This window comes from Vigna umbellata, chromosome 5 (genome assembly GCF_029865625.1).
Source record: "Vigna umbellata cultivar VRB3 chromosome 5, Vumbellata_1.0, whole genome shotgun sequence".
Classification (NCBI taxonomy): domain Eukaryota; kingdom Viridiplantae; phylum Streptophyta; class Magnoliopsida; order Fabales; family Fabaceae; genus Vigna; species Vigna umbellata.
Genome location: NC_142169.1, coordinates 68,777,446 through 68,791,652, shown reverse-complemented (window position 1 = coordinate 68,791,652; position 14,207 = coordinate 68,777,446). Strand labels below are relative to the sequence as shown.

At 34.9% G+C, this 14,207-nt stretch overlaps 1 protein-coding gene and 1 non-coding gene across 3 annotated transcripts; both read left to right on the top strand.

Moving 5' to 3' along the window:
* LOC124830173 (helicase-like transcription factor CHR28) lies at positions 1 to 9,272 on the top strand. 2 transcript variants are annotated; one of them, XM_047303820.2, is made up of 12 exons: positions 1 to 417; positions 1,383 to 1,461; positions 1,754 to 2,047; positions 2,161 to 3,308; positions 3,728 to 3,799; positions 4,463 to 4,540; positions 4,637 to 5,516; positions 5,816 to 5,946; positions 6,103 to 6,324; positions 6,773 to 7,384; positions 7,521 to 7,730; positions 8,760 to 9,272. In XM_047303820.2, the coding sequence occupies exons 1-12, from the start codon at positions 286 to 288 to the stop codon at positions 8,862 to 8,864; spliced, it is 3,963 nt and encodes a 1,320-aa protein (XP_047159776.1). In that variant the 5' UTR covers positions 1 to 285; the 3' UTR covers positions 8,865 to 9,272. The 2 variants fall into 2 exon arrangements, with proteins under 2 accessions (XP_047159776.1, XP_047159778.1); XM_047303822.2 differs by having other exon boundaries at positions 276 to 417; positions 1,388 to 1,461.
* Positions 9,273 to 10,267: 995 nt separating this feature from the next.
* TRNAQ-CUG (transfer RNA glutamine (anticodon CUG)) lies at positions 10,268 to 10,339 on the top strand. The gene has a single exon. It is a non-coding gene; the product is annotated as a tRNA-Gln (tRNA).
* Positions 10,340 to 14,207: the final 3,868 nt, after the last annotated feature.

Here is a 14,207-nt window from a genome sequence, read left to right as displayed (position 1 = left end):
AACGACTTTGTAATTTCTCTCTCTAACTTTCTCTCTCTCCTCCCACCACAGCACGACGTGACGAAGAAAAGTCGAATCACGAACCTTCTCAGAAACCTCCGTTGATTCTTCACGAACCCGCGCGTCACGCCTTTCTCTCTCTTTCTCTCCCTTTTAGAATGGGATTGAGATCATCCTCGCTCTTCGATTCCGAAATTCGCCACCGGAGGTTTTGCTTTTGTGGCCGCGGCTTCTAAAAAAGCTTGTTAGGGTTTTGATGCGATCGATCTCGTTAGGTTCTCGGCGATGATGGCGGATGAGGGATTAGGCTACGCGTGCTTCTTGGACGGTGACGGTCACGCCGCCGATGACGACAAGTTTTGTATCGATCTGGAAACCGTTATGAGCGTTCTCGACGAGGATACCGATCCCTCTGAGGTACAGTATTGTGCTTGCAACGAGAGTGTGAGCGCGCCCCAAAGATTTCTCCCAATTTTTCAATGCTGTAGGGAAAATTATTGTGAATTCCGATCGGATAGTGTGAAAAACTGGAATTCAAGTGTTCCACTTTACCAACTGTTTTATATTCATGCTTCAACGCCTTTTGTATAGTTTTCTTGTTTGATTATATAAGATGTGGAACTTCTTGCACTGTCAATTTTCGATGAATGCAGTATTTTTCTCCAATGTCGCTTAGGTTCCCTGTTGGTTTTGTAAAATTTCGTCTGTAGTGCAGCGTGTGAAGATTTCAGTAGCATTATTAGTTGACACCAATGTGTATGTATACTGAGCACGCAGCTTTGAAGTAGTGTATTTAGGAGAACATAAATCCCACTTTCTTTAAAGTAATCTTTAGTTAATCTGTGTAATTTTCTTGTGTACTTATGTCTTTTAAAATTGAAAAATGCGAATGACGTGTTAAATATCTCATTCCTAGAATGATCTTTCGTTGTCAGTACTTTTTCATTCAGAAGATCTCTGTCGGATCATGTATGGTTTGCAAATCTGTTTTTACGCCGTTTATGAAAAAAGAATATTGTCATGCTGTTTTTCTGCGCGTTTCATTTTCAATTCTTTCTTGTTAGGTTGAAGGACGAATGATATTTTATGACTAGTTTGTGCTGTTTCACTCATTTGTTTTTAATTAAATTTACGTGATGCTTAATGAGTTTAGTCTTGATTATCATTCCAAAAGGAGGTGCTACTTAATAATTACAAGGATATCGAGAAGTCATAACTTCTGTTACAACATTTTCCTCTTGGTCTTTTCAATTAGCTATGTTCGAGAACATCATTAAAATGATTGCTTACATTCCAACCAAATCCTTTATGCCTCTATTGAATACCTAGCATTCATATGTGATATTATCATCTATTCTAATCTTCTGGATATCATGCTGCAGAGTAGTCCCGAGGATTTTTCATTGAAAAATATATCACCTGGTGAATCTGGCATCCATGATAATTTTCTACTTCAAAACGGTATGTCGACTTGTGTGGCCTTTTTTAGTTATTTCCGCTTCTTATTGATTGTAATTAGTCGGTTGAACTTTAGAAGGACATTCTTTAACTCTGATATTGGATTTTATATGTAGTGTATTTGCTAACATTTTACATTTGACTCTAGACTGTTTCCCTTGCCTACTCACTAGTGTCTCAAGTGGCCCCATTTCTTACATTTGACTTTAGTGGTTTCAGTTACAGGTTTTTCTCAGTTCTGATCAGATGGGTTAGATTTTTAGACCAAGGGCTTAACCAGTTTGTGATTCTGCAGGGAATTCTGTGCTTGAATGTGAACATGAAAACCAGGGACCTTCACCACAGACTTTCTCTTCCCCAAATGCTCTTGCTGGCGGTTACATGGACCATGAAGGTGATGATTTTGACTTCACGGAAAGGACAGGAGTTTCCAATTGTGAGATGCCCGCTTACATAGGCACAAGGTTCCCTGATCCTAAGGTGAATTCAACCAATGTAGCTGTATGTGGAGATAGTTTGAAACTGAATATGTGGAAGTGTGAAAATGATAACCCAATCAAGCATGTAGGATATGGTGCAGACTCTGAACGTATGTATAATCTTCACTAGTTTATGATTAGTCTAAGACATTGGCAACTTGTTAATTGTTATACTTAAATTTTTAATGCTTGGGCAGTGGCTGATTAAATTTTATGCATGCAGCTGCTTCACATGGCTCTATCATTGAGAATATTGATGTAAAATTTGATGATTATGAAACCTATACGCAAGAGATCACTGGACCTTCTGGTAAACAGGAAAATGACTCATGTACATCGTTTGAAAGATCGTTTGTTGATGCCGATAGGTCTTCTTATGTTGCAACTTCAACTGATTCCTCTATTTGTCAAGGTTCCAATGTTCCCAATGATTTTAGTAACTATTATCCTTCTTTTAATATTTACCAAGGTATGGATGATAGACCTACTGTTGCCAACGCTTCTGATTGTTTGTTTAATGGTGCTTATCCTCATGTGTGGGAAAATGAAAAAATGACGCCAAACACGAAGGTTAATAAGATGGAGTTATTTACTGATACAAGTGATGGAATGCGCTCCATTCTCAGTGGAGGGATATCTTTTCAAGATAATCAATATACGTTCCAAGATAGTAAATATGCATCGTGTTTTCCTGGTAATGTTCTCTTTGAAGACAGTGCACCAGTGCAACACTCAACTTGTGCTTCATATATTTCAAGTACAGGTCAATCACTTAATGTCAAAACTGATAGAGATGGACTGATTATACCTTACCAAAATCCTGCTCACAGTGATGATGTTGAGTTCAATGTAGTTCAAGAGATGGAACAAAAACCTGGAACTTTTCCTGCTGTTGGATCTCAGGGTAATGATTTACTGAAGTGTGAGGATAGTGTTACATTCACAACGACTGGGAAAGCCAAATATTATCAAGACGCTATTGGTGGAGCTGCCAATTACTTTCCAGGAATTATGAGAGATTTAAATTTAAAACCATTTGACAAATCTTTGTATAATCTCCAGACGTCAATTGTCAGTGGGAAGCTGTATAATTGTGTTATGACTGAAGGAGAGGGAAAATCAATTGAACATAAAAGTATTGATTCTCAGCTTTCAAAAGGAAGTACCGACAGATCCAATATGGAGGATGAATCTGATGTTTGCATTATTGAAGACATCAGTCACCCTGCACCTGTAAGTCGATCAGCAGAGCTTGGGAATTCCCTCAACACATTACAATCTTCTAGAGGTGTTTATACTCAGTCTTCTATGGTGGGAGTTATGAGACCTAAGGCGCGTGATGAGCAGTACATATTACGAGTTGCATTGCAGGTTGACACTTTATCCTCTGTAGCCCTTGGCAGTTTGGAGGGTATTCTTAGCACGTGCAGTCATGCACATTAATTGACCCCCTTTCTGTCAGGCATGATTTCAAATCATATCATACATGTTTTCTGATAGTTATTGGAGGTATGTGAATTGATGCGATTTGGTGGAGATGGTAATGCATCTATAATTTAGAATGTTATATTTGGGAAATAATTGGTTATTTTATGGCATCTGTAAAGGATCTGCGACCTTTTCTCTTGGGTGTGGTTTGAAAGCTTTTGATCAGCGTGATATTGCCCCTGTACCATCCCTGGTTATTGCTATTTTCAAATTTTTCCATGGCTTGCATGACATATTATCATAATATCTTAATGTCTAGGTTTTCTCAAACTCAAGTAAACTAACTTCTGTTGATAACACAGGATCTTTCCCAACCAAAATCAGAGGTTAGTCCACCGGATGGACTGTTGGCAGTTCCTCTTTTACGACATCAGGTTATATTCTTGAATCTTTTGTGTTGTGTCTCTCCTTTAAAAGTACTATTATGTAGGTGTTTTACGTCTGTTGGGCCAGCGTCTTCAAAACTAAAATGAATATCTGGATCTGTAATTTGCTAGTAAAAAACAAAAAAAACATTATTTTTATGATTTATTTTGCAAATTTGCATCGGTGATAGAAACTGGGTATTTATTTTACAAAAAATATGGATAAATCCTAAAATTAGTGTATAGTATTCTTCATTTCCACACTCACAAAACAAGAGCAGAATATGAAAATATTGTAGTGCTTCAATATTTCTAAGATCTTCCATAAGGCCTTGATTCTTTATTGAATCACTATAGCTTCCCTCTCTTTGCCTCCCCGGCAGGTTTTATGGGGTATAATGCGGTTTAAAATTGAATTACCCATTTTCAACTTTAGTCACTTCATCGGCCTTAGTAAACAAATAACTGTATGAGGCCTAATAATCAATTATATATTTTTTGTTGGTTAACTGTACACAATCTCTTGGGTAGTGGTTCGACGTTTTTGGTTATTCCGAGTCTTTTATGATCCTTTGCATTTATTAGCCTCAACCCAATTTTTGTTTTGATGCCCTGATAACTTGTGTACTCTGTCTGTTTGAGTCACCCAACTAAAATGGTTGTTTTTTTCAGAGAATTGCTTTATCATGGATGGTTCAGAAGGAAACTTCTAGTTTGTACTGTTCTGGAGGAATTCTTGCAGATGATCAGGTCAGTGCATTGCACTCGTAATCTAAAGATGATAAGTTGACTATCAATAAATTATATGAATTCCTTGCAAGAAATTTACACTTTATTCTCTTGTAGGGTCTTGGAAAAACAGTGTCGACCATTGCTTTAATATTAAAGGAAAGACCTGCATTGGTGAATAAATGCAACATTGCAAAGAAAAGTGAATTAGAAACTTTGAACCTGGATGCAGATGATGATCAGCTTCCTGAGACTGGCCTAGTGAATAATGAATCTAATATGGTTCAGGATTTGTCTTGTATAACTCCAAACAAAAACATGAATTTGTTAGTGCATGTAAAAGGAAGGCCGTCTGCTGGAACCCTTGTTGTTTGTCCAACTAGTGTCTTGCGGCAATGGGATGAAGAGTTGCACAGTAAGGTAACTGGCAAAGCAAATCTTTCTGTCCTAGTGTACCATGGTAGCAATCGAACAAAAGATCCTTATGAGCTTGCCAAGCATGATGTTGTTCTGACGACTTATTCAATTGTCAGCATGGAGGTCCCTAAGCAGCCTCTAGTTGACAAAGATGATGAAGAAAAAGGAGCTTATGATGATCCTGCAGTATCAAGCAAGAAAAGGAAATGTCCTTCTAGTTCTAAAAGTAGCAAGAAGGGATTGGACTCTACGATGCTTGACTCTGTTGCTCGTCCTCTTGCAAAAGTGGCTTGGTTTAGAGTTGTCCTGGATGAGGCCCAGAGTATCAAGAACCACAGAACTCAAGTTGCAAGGGCTTGTTGGGGTCTTAGGGCAAAGCGGAGATGGTGCTTATCAGGGACTCCTATCCAGAATGCAATTGATGATCTCTATAGCTACTTCAGATTTTTAAGATATGATCCTTATGCTGTGTACACATCATTCTGTTCCACAATTAAGATCCCAATCAGCAAAAGTCCATCGAAAGGATATAGAAAGCTACAAGCTGTCTTAAAAACAATCATGTTACGTCGAACAAAAGGTAAACTTGCATGCAAGAAATTGACATCATCACTTAAGGAGGTTGTTGGATATCTTTTGTCTTTTCTATTCTAGAGTATTATCCTTATTGTTTCCTATTATGTTTAACTTTCAATTTACTGTTCTGTTCTCCATCTGTGTGATAAAAATCAAGTTAGAAATAATTTGAGTCATAGTTAATTACATATTTGTTGCACTGTCAGCAACTTTGTCATACACATACATTCATTGTATTAAATAATTGTCTATCCCTCAAGTATAATTTGTATATAACCATGCTATGGTCATAATTTGCTGTAGGCACACTTCTTGATGGGGAGCCTATCATTTCCTTGCCACCTAAATCTGTAGAGTTGAAAAAAGTGGAATTTTCACAGGAGGAACGTGATTTCTATTCTAGACTAGAGGCTGATTCCCGAGCACAGTTTCAGGTCGCCTTCTTATTCTTAGAACAGTCTTGCAAGATTCAAATAATGAAAACATTTTTTTTAATTGTTGTGCTTTTATTCTATCCCAAATGAAGGGGGATGTTCCTGGTGGTATATTTTAATGGCGAACCTTATTAAATTCCTCTTGTCATGTCATAGGAATATGCTGATGCTGGAACTGTGAAGCAAAATTATGTTAACATTTTATTGATGCTTTTGCGCCTTAGACAAGCATGCGATCATCCCCTGCTTGTCAAGCGTTACAATTCTAACTCTCTCTGGAAATCTTCAGTTGAGATGGCAAAGAAGCTTACTCAGGAAAAGCGATTATCTCTTTTAAATTGTTTGGAAGCTTGTTTGGCCCTCTGCGGTATCTGTAATGTATGTCTTGACTGTACCTTTTTATTTGTAAATGAATGTTACATGGATTAGTACGACTCTTATTCATATGAGAGAACACATTATTCTAGTAATTACTCAGAAATCAACGCTTAAAAGGATCCCGTACTTCTGTTTATTCCAATTTTTTATTTTCTATATATTATGTTGATGTTGATGGGCAGGGGAGTCGTGATCGAGAAAAGTAAGACAGTGACAGTAAGAGAGACTTGCTTACACTACTTGTTGCATTTAATGATAGGTAGAAAGAATGATTGAGATTTATTTTCTTAAACTCTGTTGCTTGATCGGAGTTGAGATATACACGGGTTGAACTGTATTTTTTTAGAAACACCAATTTACCATATCACGACTGACCATGCTTTTAGTAAATTATGTTATTTCCCATTCTGACTTGGCTCTAATATCTCCTTTCTTGGTTTCTATGCAGGATCCTCCTGAAGATGCTGTTGTTTCAGTTTGTGGTCATGTTTTTTGTAACCAGTGCATTTGCGAACATCTTACTAGTGATGACAATCAGTGCCCTGCTACAAACTGCAAAATTCGATTAAGCATGTCTTCAGTGTTCTCCAAAGTCACATTGAATAGTTCTTTTTCTGATCAGGCTTGTGATAATTTGCCTGGTTACTCTGGTTGTGAAGTGGATGAATCTGAGTTTTATTCTGAGAGTCAGCCATATAATTCTTCAAAAATTAGGGCTGCACTTGAGGTGTTGCAGTCTTTGTCTAGACCACAATGCTGTGCTCCCCAAAGCAATTCTGTGCATAGCATTCCGGAGGATACTACTGGTGGCCTCGGCAGCTCATCTTCTGACCGAATGAAATCCTCAAATGAATGTCCTGAGAAGCAAAATGTGTTAGAGAGAAGCTCTAATGATTCAGTTGGTGGTGAGAAAGCTATAGTGTTTTCTCAGTGGACTAGGATGCTAGATTTACTTGAAGCATGTCTTAAGAATTCTTCAATCCAGTATAGAAGACTCGACGGAACAATGTCTGTCTCGGCAAGGGATAAAGCTGTTAAAGATTTTAACACTCTCCCTGAGGTCTGTAATATAGTCAAGCCCACCCAGTGGGGAAATGGTTTTGATTACTTTATTTAATATTATTTGTGAGATGTATTATTTGACTATTTTTCTGACTTCAATGTAATGTTCAGTGTGATGTATCTGTCCTTTTCAGGTTTCAGTCATGATTATGTCTTTGAAGGCTGCTAGTCTTGGTCTGAATATGGTTGCTGCTTGCCATGTTCTTATGCTAGATCTTTGGTGGAATCCTACAACTGAAGATCAGGCTATAGACAGAGCGCATCGTATTGGACAGACCCGTCCTGTCACAGTCTTACGGTTAACTGTTAGAGATACAGTTGAAGACCGTATTTTAGCTCTGCAGGTATTTTCTTTTGGCTGCCTTGTAAACATGCGCTTTTGTAAAAGGGGAAATTTTGCCATGTTGGTCTGGTTGGTTTATGAACTTAAAAACAATTCTTTTGAGGGAGAATTTAATAAAAAGAAATTCTTGGAATTAGTTTGGAATGCTACTGAACTCTCGATGGACAATTGCACACATATCACAATACTTCATTAATAATTAAGTTGGATAAGTGGGTTGGTGATTTTTTCTTTAAACTACTTGAAATATTTCTGTTTAGCCCTTTTCTGATTCCCTTTGTTTTTGGGTTGTGTTTGCTGAATATTCATTGTACACTAGTATGCATGTGTGTGTATAACTCATTCTTTTAGATGGGAACTTTTAATGTGACAATTTTTTATATAGCACACAATTTAGTGTTAATATACAATTATTAAAGTATACGAGAAAGAATACTCAAAGCAATAATCTTACTTGCTGCATTTTGGTATGGTTATAAAGGCTAGATTAGTTATGTAGTTGATGCTATTGATGAATGCATATATATACGTTGTATGTTCTGGTCCGGAATTTGCCATTTTTTGTAATGAAATTTTTTCAAGTTTATATATATATATATATATATATATATATATATATATATTAAAAAATTACAGTATTTCTTAACAAAATATAGTTTGTTTACAGATAATCATACGTGTTACTTTAAAAAGCATGTGCGTCACTAGTATTTACCTTTTAATAACGTACTTCAAGATATTTCCATTATCTTTTTGGAGATGATATACAATCACCCCCTTTTCTACTTAACATTCAGACAACAGTAATAAAATTACACCTCTTATTTTAATGTTTAAAATGATTTAGAATGAATCAATATTATTATTTTTTATTTATGAAGTGTTAGAAAGGTGTTGAAAAATTGGAAGATGTAACATGGAAAATTTTCCTCATCTTTTTGTTCTATTGTGATGTTAGAAATATTTATACATGTTGTATCACGGTTGCTCATGCTAGAAAACCTTTGCTTTCTTCTATATACACTTGCAGCAAAAAAAGCGAAAAATGGTTGCGTCTGCCTTTGGAGAGGATGGAACTGGTGGTCGTCAAAGTCGCCTTACAGTGGATGATCTAAAATACTTGTTCATGATGTGATTAGACATATATACATACAGATATAATTTTAATTTTTTGGGCTGGTGATTTGTTTTCATAGGAGCAGGCGTCAGTGGGTTGGTTTTTGGTGGCAGCAGAAGAAACAGGGTGCTGAAATTTTTCTAACATGGCCTCTGTTGACACTTTACAAGAAAAATTTATATGAATTGTCTTTATAGTTGGAGAGATGATTCAATTGTTTACCTTGAAATTTTGGTTTAGTCGTTAACATTTGTATAGGTTGTTGAGAGTTAGTAGCATAGACAGAAACATAGAAATTGTTGTGGTCATTGTAAATAGTATAAATAGATAGATAGTTAACATCTTTTTACATTTGGTTTAGTCGTTTACTTTTTTAATTATTTTTAGGCTATATTATACAGATATCCTTTATCCTTTTGCGTTTTATATATCTGTTTACTCTTTTATCTTCTGAAAATAATTTATTTAGCTCTTCATACTTTTAAAATTAACCTCCATCCATGTTCCCCATTCCTCTCCTTTCTCTCTCTCCTCTCAAATGTACTTATTTTTCTACCCCCCAACCTATTCTCCCTCTGCCTGTAATTGCTAAATCCATTCCCTCTCCCCAACCAGTATCTTACTGAATCCCTTTTCCAACTAAATAACCTTAACAGCAAAAATAAAAGGAAGAAATCCTTTCCTACAAACAACTTTCCCCTGTTTTTGGTTTGGCAACAACAAGATAAAAGGGGTACTTTCTACGAAGGAGGGAGGTTAAGAGCGACATTTTAGGTTGTATTGTTTAAAACAATTTTTTATTATGGTTTTTGGAGAAGAAAATATAGAACTGGACTAATCAATCACTAATAAATATCAGCAAAGGTAACATACATGACAAGTTGTTACACTTAGTAACACTAAAAAAAGTCTCACAAAAAATGTAAAAAAAAAAAATACAATTATTTAACTTTACGGAGAAAAACTGAAGACAAAAAATCGCGGTTAAGTCCGATAGGACTCCCTAAGATTTCAACTAATACATCCTTCATACGAAATGATAAACTCTGTCCTGAAATATAAAGCAATAACAGCTTCGAAGTATCCATTGTAAATATAAAGCATAACAGCTTCGAAGTATCCATTGCATACAACACAAGTTTCATTGTAATCCTAGTTATGTAATTTTGTTTTCTAGCAATATTATTCAATGTCTGGCGTGTATGATTATGCTTTTTAAGGAATTAGAATGCAAACATTTGTAAAGAGGACTTTAGTCATAAGTTTGGAAATGATATACAGGATATAATGTGTACTCTATTCGATGTTTTGGCACATCACAGTATAAAAATTAATTTTTAATTTGTAACTAAAATTGTTAAAGTGGTATTATATAGGTAAAAAACTATTTTATTTTAAAATTCGAAGATATAAACATCAATGGTCCCATAGTCTAGTGGTTAGGACATTGGACTCTGAATCCAGTAGCCCGAGTTCAAATCTCGGTGGGACCTAAGTTTTTTGAACTTTGAGATTTGTCTGTATTACAATACATTAAAAATAAAATTTAATAATTGAGAATTTTATTTTGGTGCTCAGAAAACACTCCAATATAACAAAATGGACATCAGAGAAACATTGCAACAGCTCCATTACCTTTTATGCTAACATTCCCATTAACTTTGTAAAGAAAATAAGTCGAACACAATATGCAATCCTATATAATTTATAAAAAGGTTTAATTCGTATTTTGGTCCCTCTTTTCGTAGGGTCTGTTCAAATTGGTCCTACTTTTTTTCAAAAGTTCACTAAGATCCCACTTTTCGCAAAAACGGTGCAAGTTAGTCCTTTTTGGTTACGGCGTTAAAAAGACTAACGGCACATCTGCCCAGCTGGCAGAAAACTGATGAGCTGTACATTTTTTGTTGACGTGGCACTGTACATGGCAATCACCCATCGCATCTTGCAATTGCAACCTTCAACCTCTGCCCCAACTCTCTTCCTCCCATATGCCCATGGCGTTCCTTCTCATCACCACCTTCTCCTTCTCCTCCTTCTCTTCCTCCTTCTTCCACCCTTTCAATTCCACCTTCCTTTTTTTCCCAATCTCTCTCTGTCTTCTCAATTCTAACCCTAACCTCACCTCTTTCGAAATCTCCAAACTTCAAAAACCGCAAAATATAGTCTGAGAGAACCATCACCCCTGTTCAAACCCATCAATTATTTTCCACTGGGTCACGCTTTCACTCCCAAATTTCCGATTTTTCTATCTGTTTATCGCCTTATTCGCCGTCTCAGGTATTGCTGATGGTTCTCTTTGAATACGGATCTGCACAAGTCGCGGCCTTGGATTAAAGAAAAAGCACCCACCCATTAAAGAAAAAGCAAAAACAGAATCCACTACAACATAGTAACAACAGTAATGCCATCAATTACTATAACAACAACATAAGAACAATAATGCGATCACTAACCTCGAAGTTGATTTCACCAAAAATCAGAATCTGCACTCTTGGAAAGGAGATTGTTGAACCCTAAATCGCATGCAGATTTTACCCCAAATGTAATTGTCAAATTTTTTTAACCCTATCTTTTAAATTAATTTAAATTAATTAATTTAACACATATCACAGTGCCACGTCAACAAAAAATGTACAGCTCATCAGTTTTCTGCCAGCTGGGCAGCTGTGCCGTTAGTCTTTTTAACGCCGTAACCAAAAAGGACTAACTTGCACCGTTTTTGCGAAAAGTGGGATCTTAGTGAACTTTTGAAAAAAAGTAGGACCAATTTGAACAGACCCTACGAAAAGAGGGACCAAAATACGAATTAAACCTTTATAAAAATGTTAAATAAGTTTCTAATTATGATATGGAATTAGATTTTATAATTTTTTAAATTTTAATTCAATTCAATTTTTAAATTTTAAAAATAAATAAACATAATAAAATTAAAATATTTTTGACATAACAAAAATCACGTTGGATATTATTTCTACGTGACTTTAAACATCTTTCTTTTTAGACATGTTGCTTCCATCCTTCTTCCATTTCCTTAAATTTCTCATCTCCAAAGTTTGAAGACAAGCACAGATAGGGAAGGAGAAATTGAGTGTGTGTTGTGTTATGTTAGTCAGTGGTAGACTTTGAGCAAATATATTGAGAGTGTCTAGACTTCCTTTCATAAATATATACAAAATTTGAAGGACCAAAAATTAATAAAATTATAAAAAAAATCTTTTATTTACATACTAAGTTTTGTTTATGTGAAAAACTTTGGGGGTCATATAGCCCCTCTATCTAACATTTAAGCTCCGGTGTTAGTGATGGAGGGAATAAAGGGGAGATGAAAGAGATATTGAAATTTGGTTTGTGTGAAGTGCAGAGAATAAAGGAAGAAATAAAGGTTGAAGGGGTGTTTAAGTGTAAAGAGTGCTTTTGGAGTTGTCTAGGTGGATGATGATGGCAGATTGAAGAGTGCTTTTTAAATACTCATAAATATTATATTAAATGTCATTTATCACATAATTTTTTTTATCATTAAATAATAAGAATTATATTTGTTTATTTTTAAATTTATGAATTAAATTGTATTAAAATTTAAAACCATAACAAAATTCATTTTCACATCATAATTTAAACACAAAAAAACATATTCAACTCTTATATAAATTGATTTAAGTTTAAATAAGCTAAGTCAAAGTGAGTTTGGTTTAATACAATTAAACTAAAATTTAAGTGAGTTATACCTTATTCGAATATAACAGAAAAAACCGGGTAAAATTGACTGCAAAATGAATATTGTAAAAGAAAATGTTATTGGAAATGGGTGAGGGAGAAGGCTTATCTGATTTCCCAGAAAGTGGTCAATGCAGATCCTGGTGAACAGTTTGTCCCACGTACGTCTTAGATTGCTCCTATGTCTTTTCTTATATCGGACAACAAATAAAAGAGACATTAATACTATTTTATTTCTAAATGTGTTATCTTATACAGTGCTTAAGTACCAACTCATAATGCCAAATCAAGACTTTAGTTTTTACATTTTTCTTTATGTTTTTTTTTCTATAACCATGAATGAAATAGGGAAAATGTAATGCAAAGAGATAGAGAGAAAAAAAAATATCAGCAACCAATAAATCTCAGCAAATGCAGTCAAATATAAAACAATCATCAATCTCAACGTATCCACGCAATTATTAGTCTAAAGTTAACGGAAGTTTATTTTCTTGCTTCATTTAATACAAAATTGTAGGTTAAGTTCAATCACATAAAAGATCAATCACATAAAAGATTGATATCTCTTTATAAAAAATTTTAAAATAATAAATTAATGAATCTTTCATCTTTATATATTGTTTTGTTTTTTCATTTTTATTTCATAGTGTTATCAAAAAAGGTTGTAATCCGCGAGTCAACCCGACTCACCACAGGTTTGAGCCGAGTTAGATTTGACTTTTTTATTAGTTAGCATTTTTTTGATTATATTGTAGATGGGGATAAAAAAAATGTTTCAAGAGAGAAAAATATTATATATTTATCTATTCAAGATTCTAATATTATAAATAGACAAGTGATACAAAAATTATCAATATTAAAAACTTATTTATTCGCCTTTTTGTGCTTGTTTTTGGATTACGCTTAGATTGTTCGATATTGTTTTTTATTTTGAATTGTCTTTAAAGTTTAACATAAGTGAAATTTATTCAGATTTGAATTAAAAAAAATTATAATTTTTTTATTTAAAAAAAACTTATAATTAAGTGAGTTAGTGACCCAACCTGTTTAGTCCACCAACCCGTGGTGAGTCAGGTCGGGTTCGAAAATTTTTTAGCTCGCTAATAAGTGAGTCGGGTAGGATTGACTCACTAAGTGACCACCCCGTAATGGGCGGGCCGGATCGACTCGAGTTACCCGTTTTACCAACTCTATATCCAATGTGAAACTTGGACTCAGACTTAGATTCTTTAACACAAAAACCATATTAGTTTAAATCATGTTTTTCCGATGTAATTGTTGGGTGGCAAACATGGATGTGGTGTAATATGACTTTCCTTCATTTCTTGATGATGCATCCTTTGATCTGCACGGTGATTAAGAGGTAAAACTCTGGTGTATATATATATATATATATATTGATTTGACAATAGGAATTGACTCCATTTGGGTGTGTGATCTAATCCCATCCCCCATTTGAAAGTGCGCCTTATCTAGCATTAATTTGGTTAACGCATGTAGAAAATTGAGAAGGGAGAAAGAAAGTGATGCTTATTTGACGAATTGAAGATTTATGTTCAGTGTCTGGTTGCCGCATGAAGACGTGTCTTGAGATGATTCAGCGCACCCAAGAAGTGGAATTGCACTACTCTATTATGTTATATACAA

What these genes read in the sequence shown, in the direction of transcription:
- LOC124830173 (XM_047303820.2), top strand. Translation starts at nt 286, where the DNA reads ATGATGGCGGATGAGGGATTAGGCTACGCGTGCTTCTTGGACGGTGAC. An exon ending in AGGATACCGATCCCTCTGAG is followed by an intron (nt 418 to 1,382) that starts GTACAGTATTGT and finishes ATCATGCTGCAG; the next exon opens with AGTAGTCCCGAGGATTTTTC. An exon ending in CCCTCTGCGGTATCTGTAAT is followed by an intron (nt 6,325 to 6,772) that starts GTATGTCTTGAC and finishes GTTTCTATGCAG; the next exon opens with GATCCTCCTGAAGATGCTGT.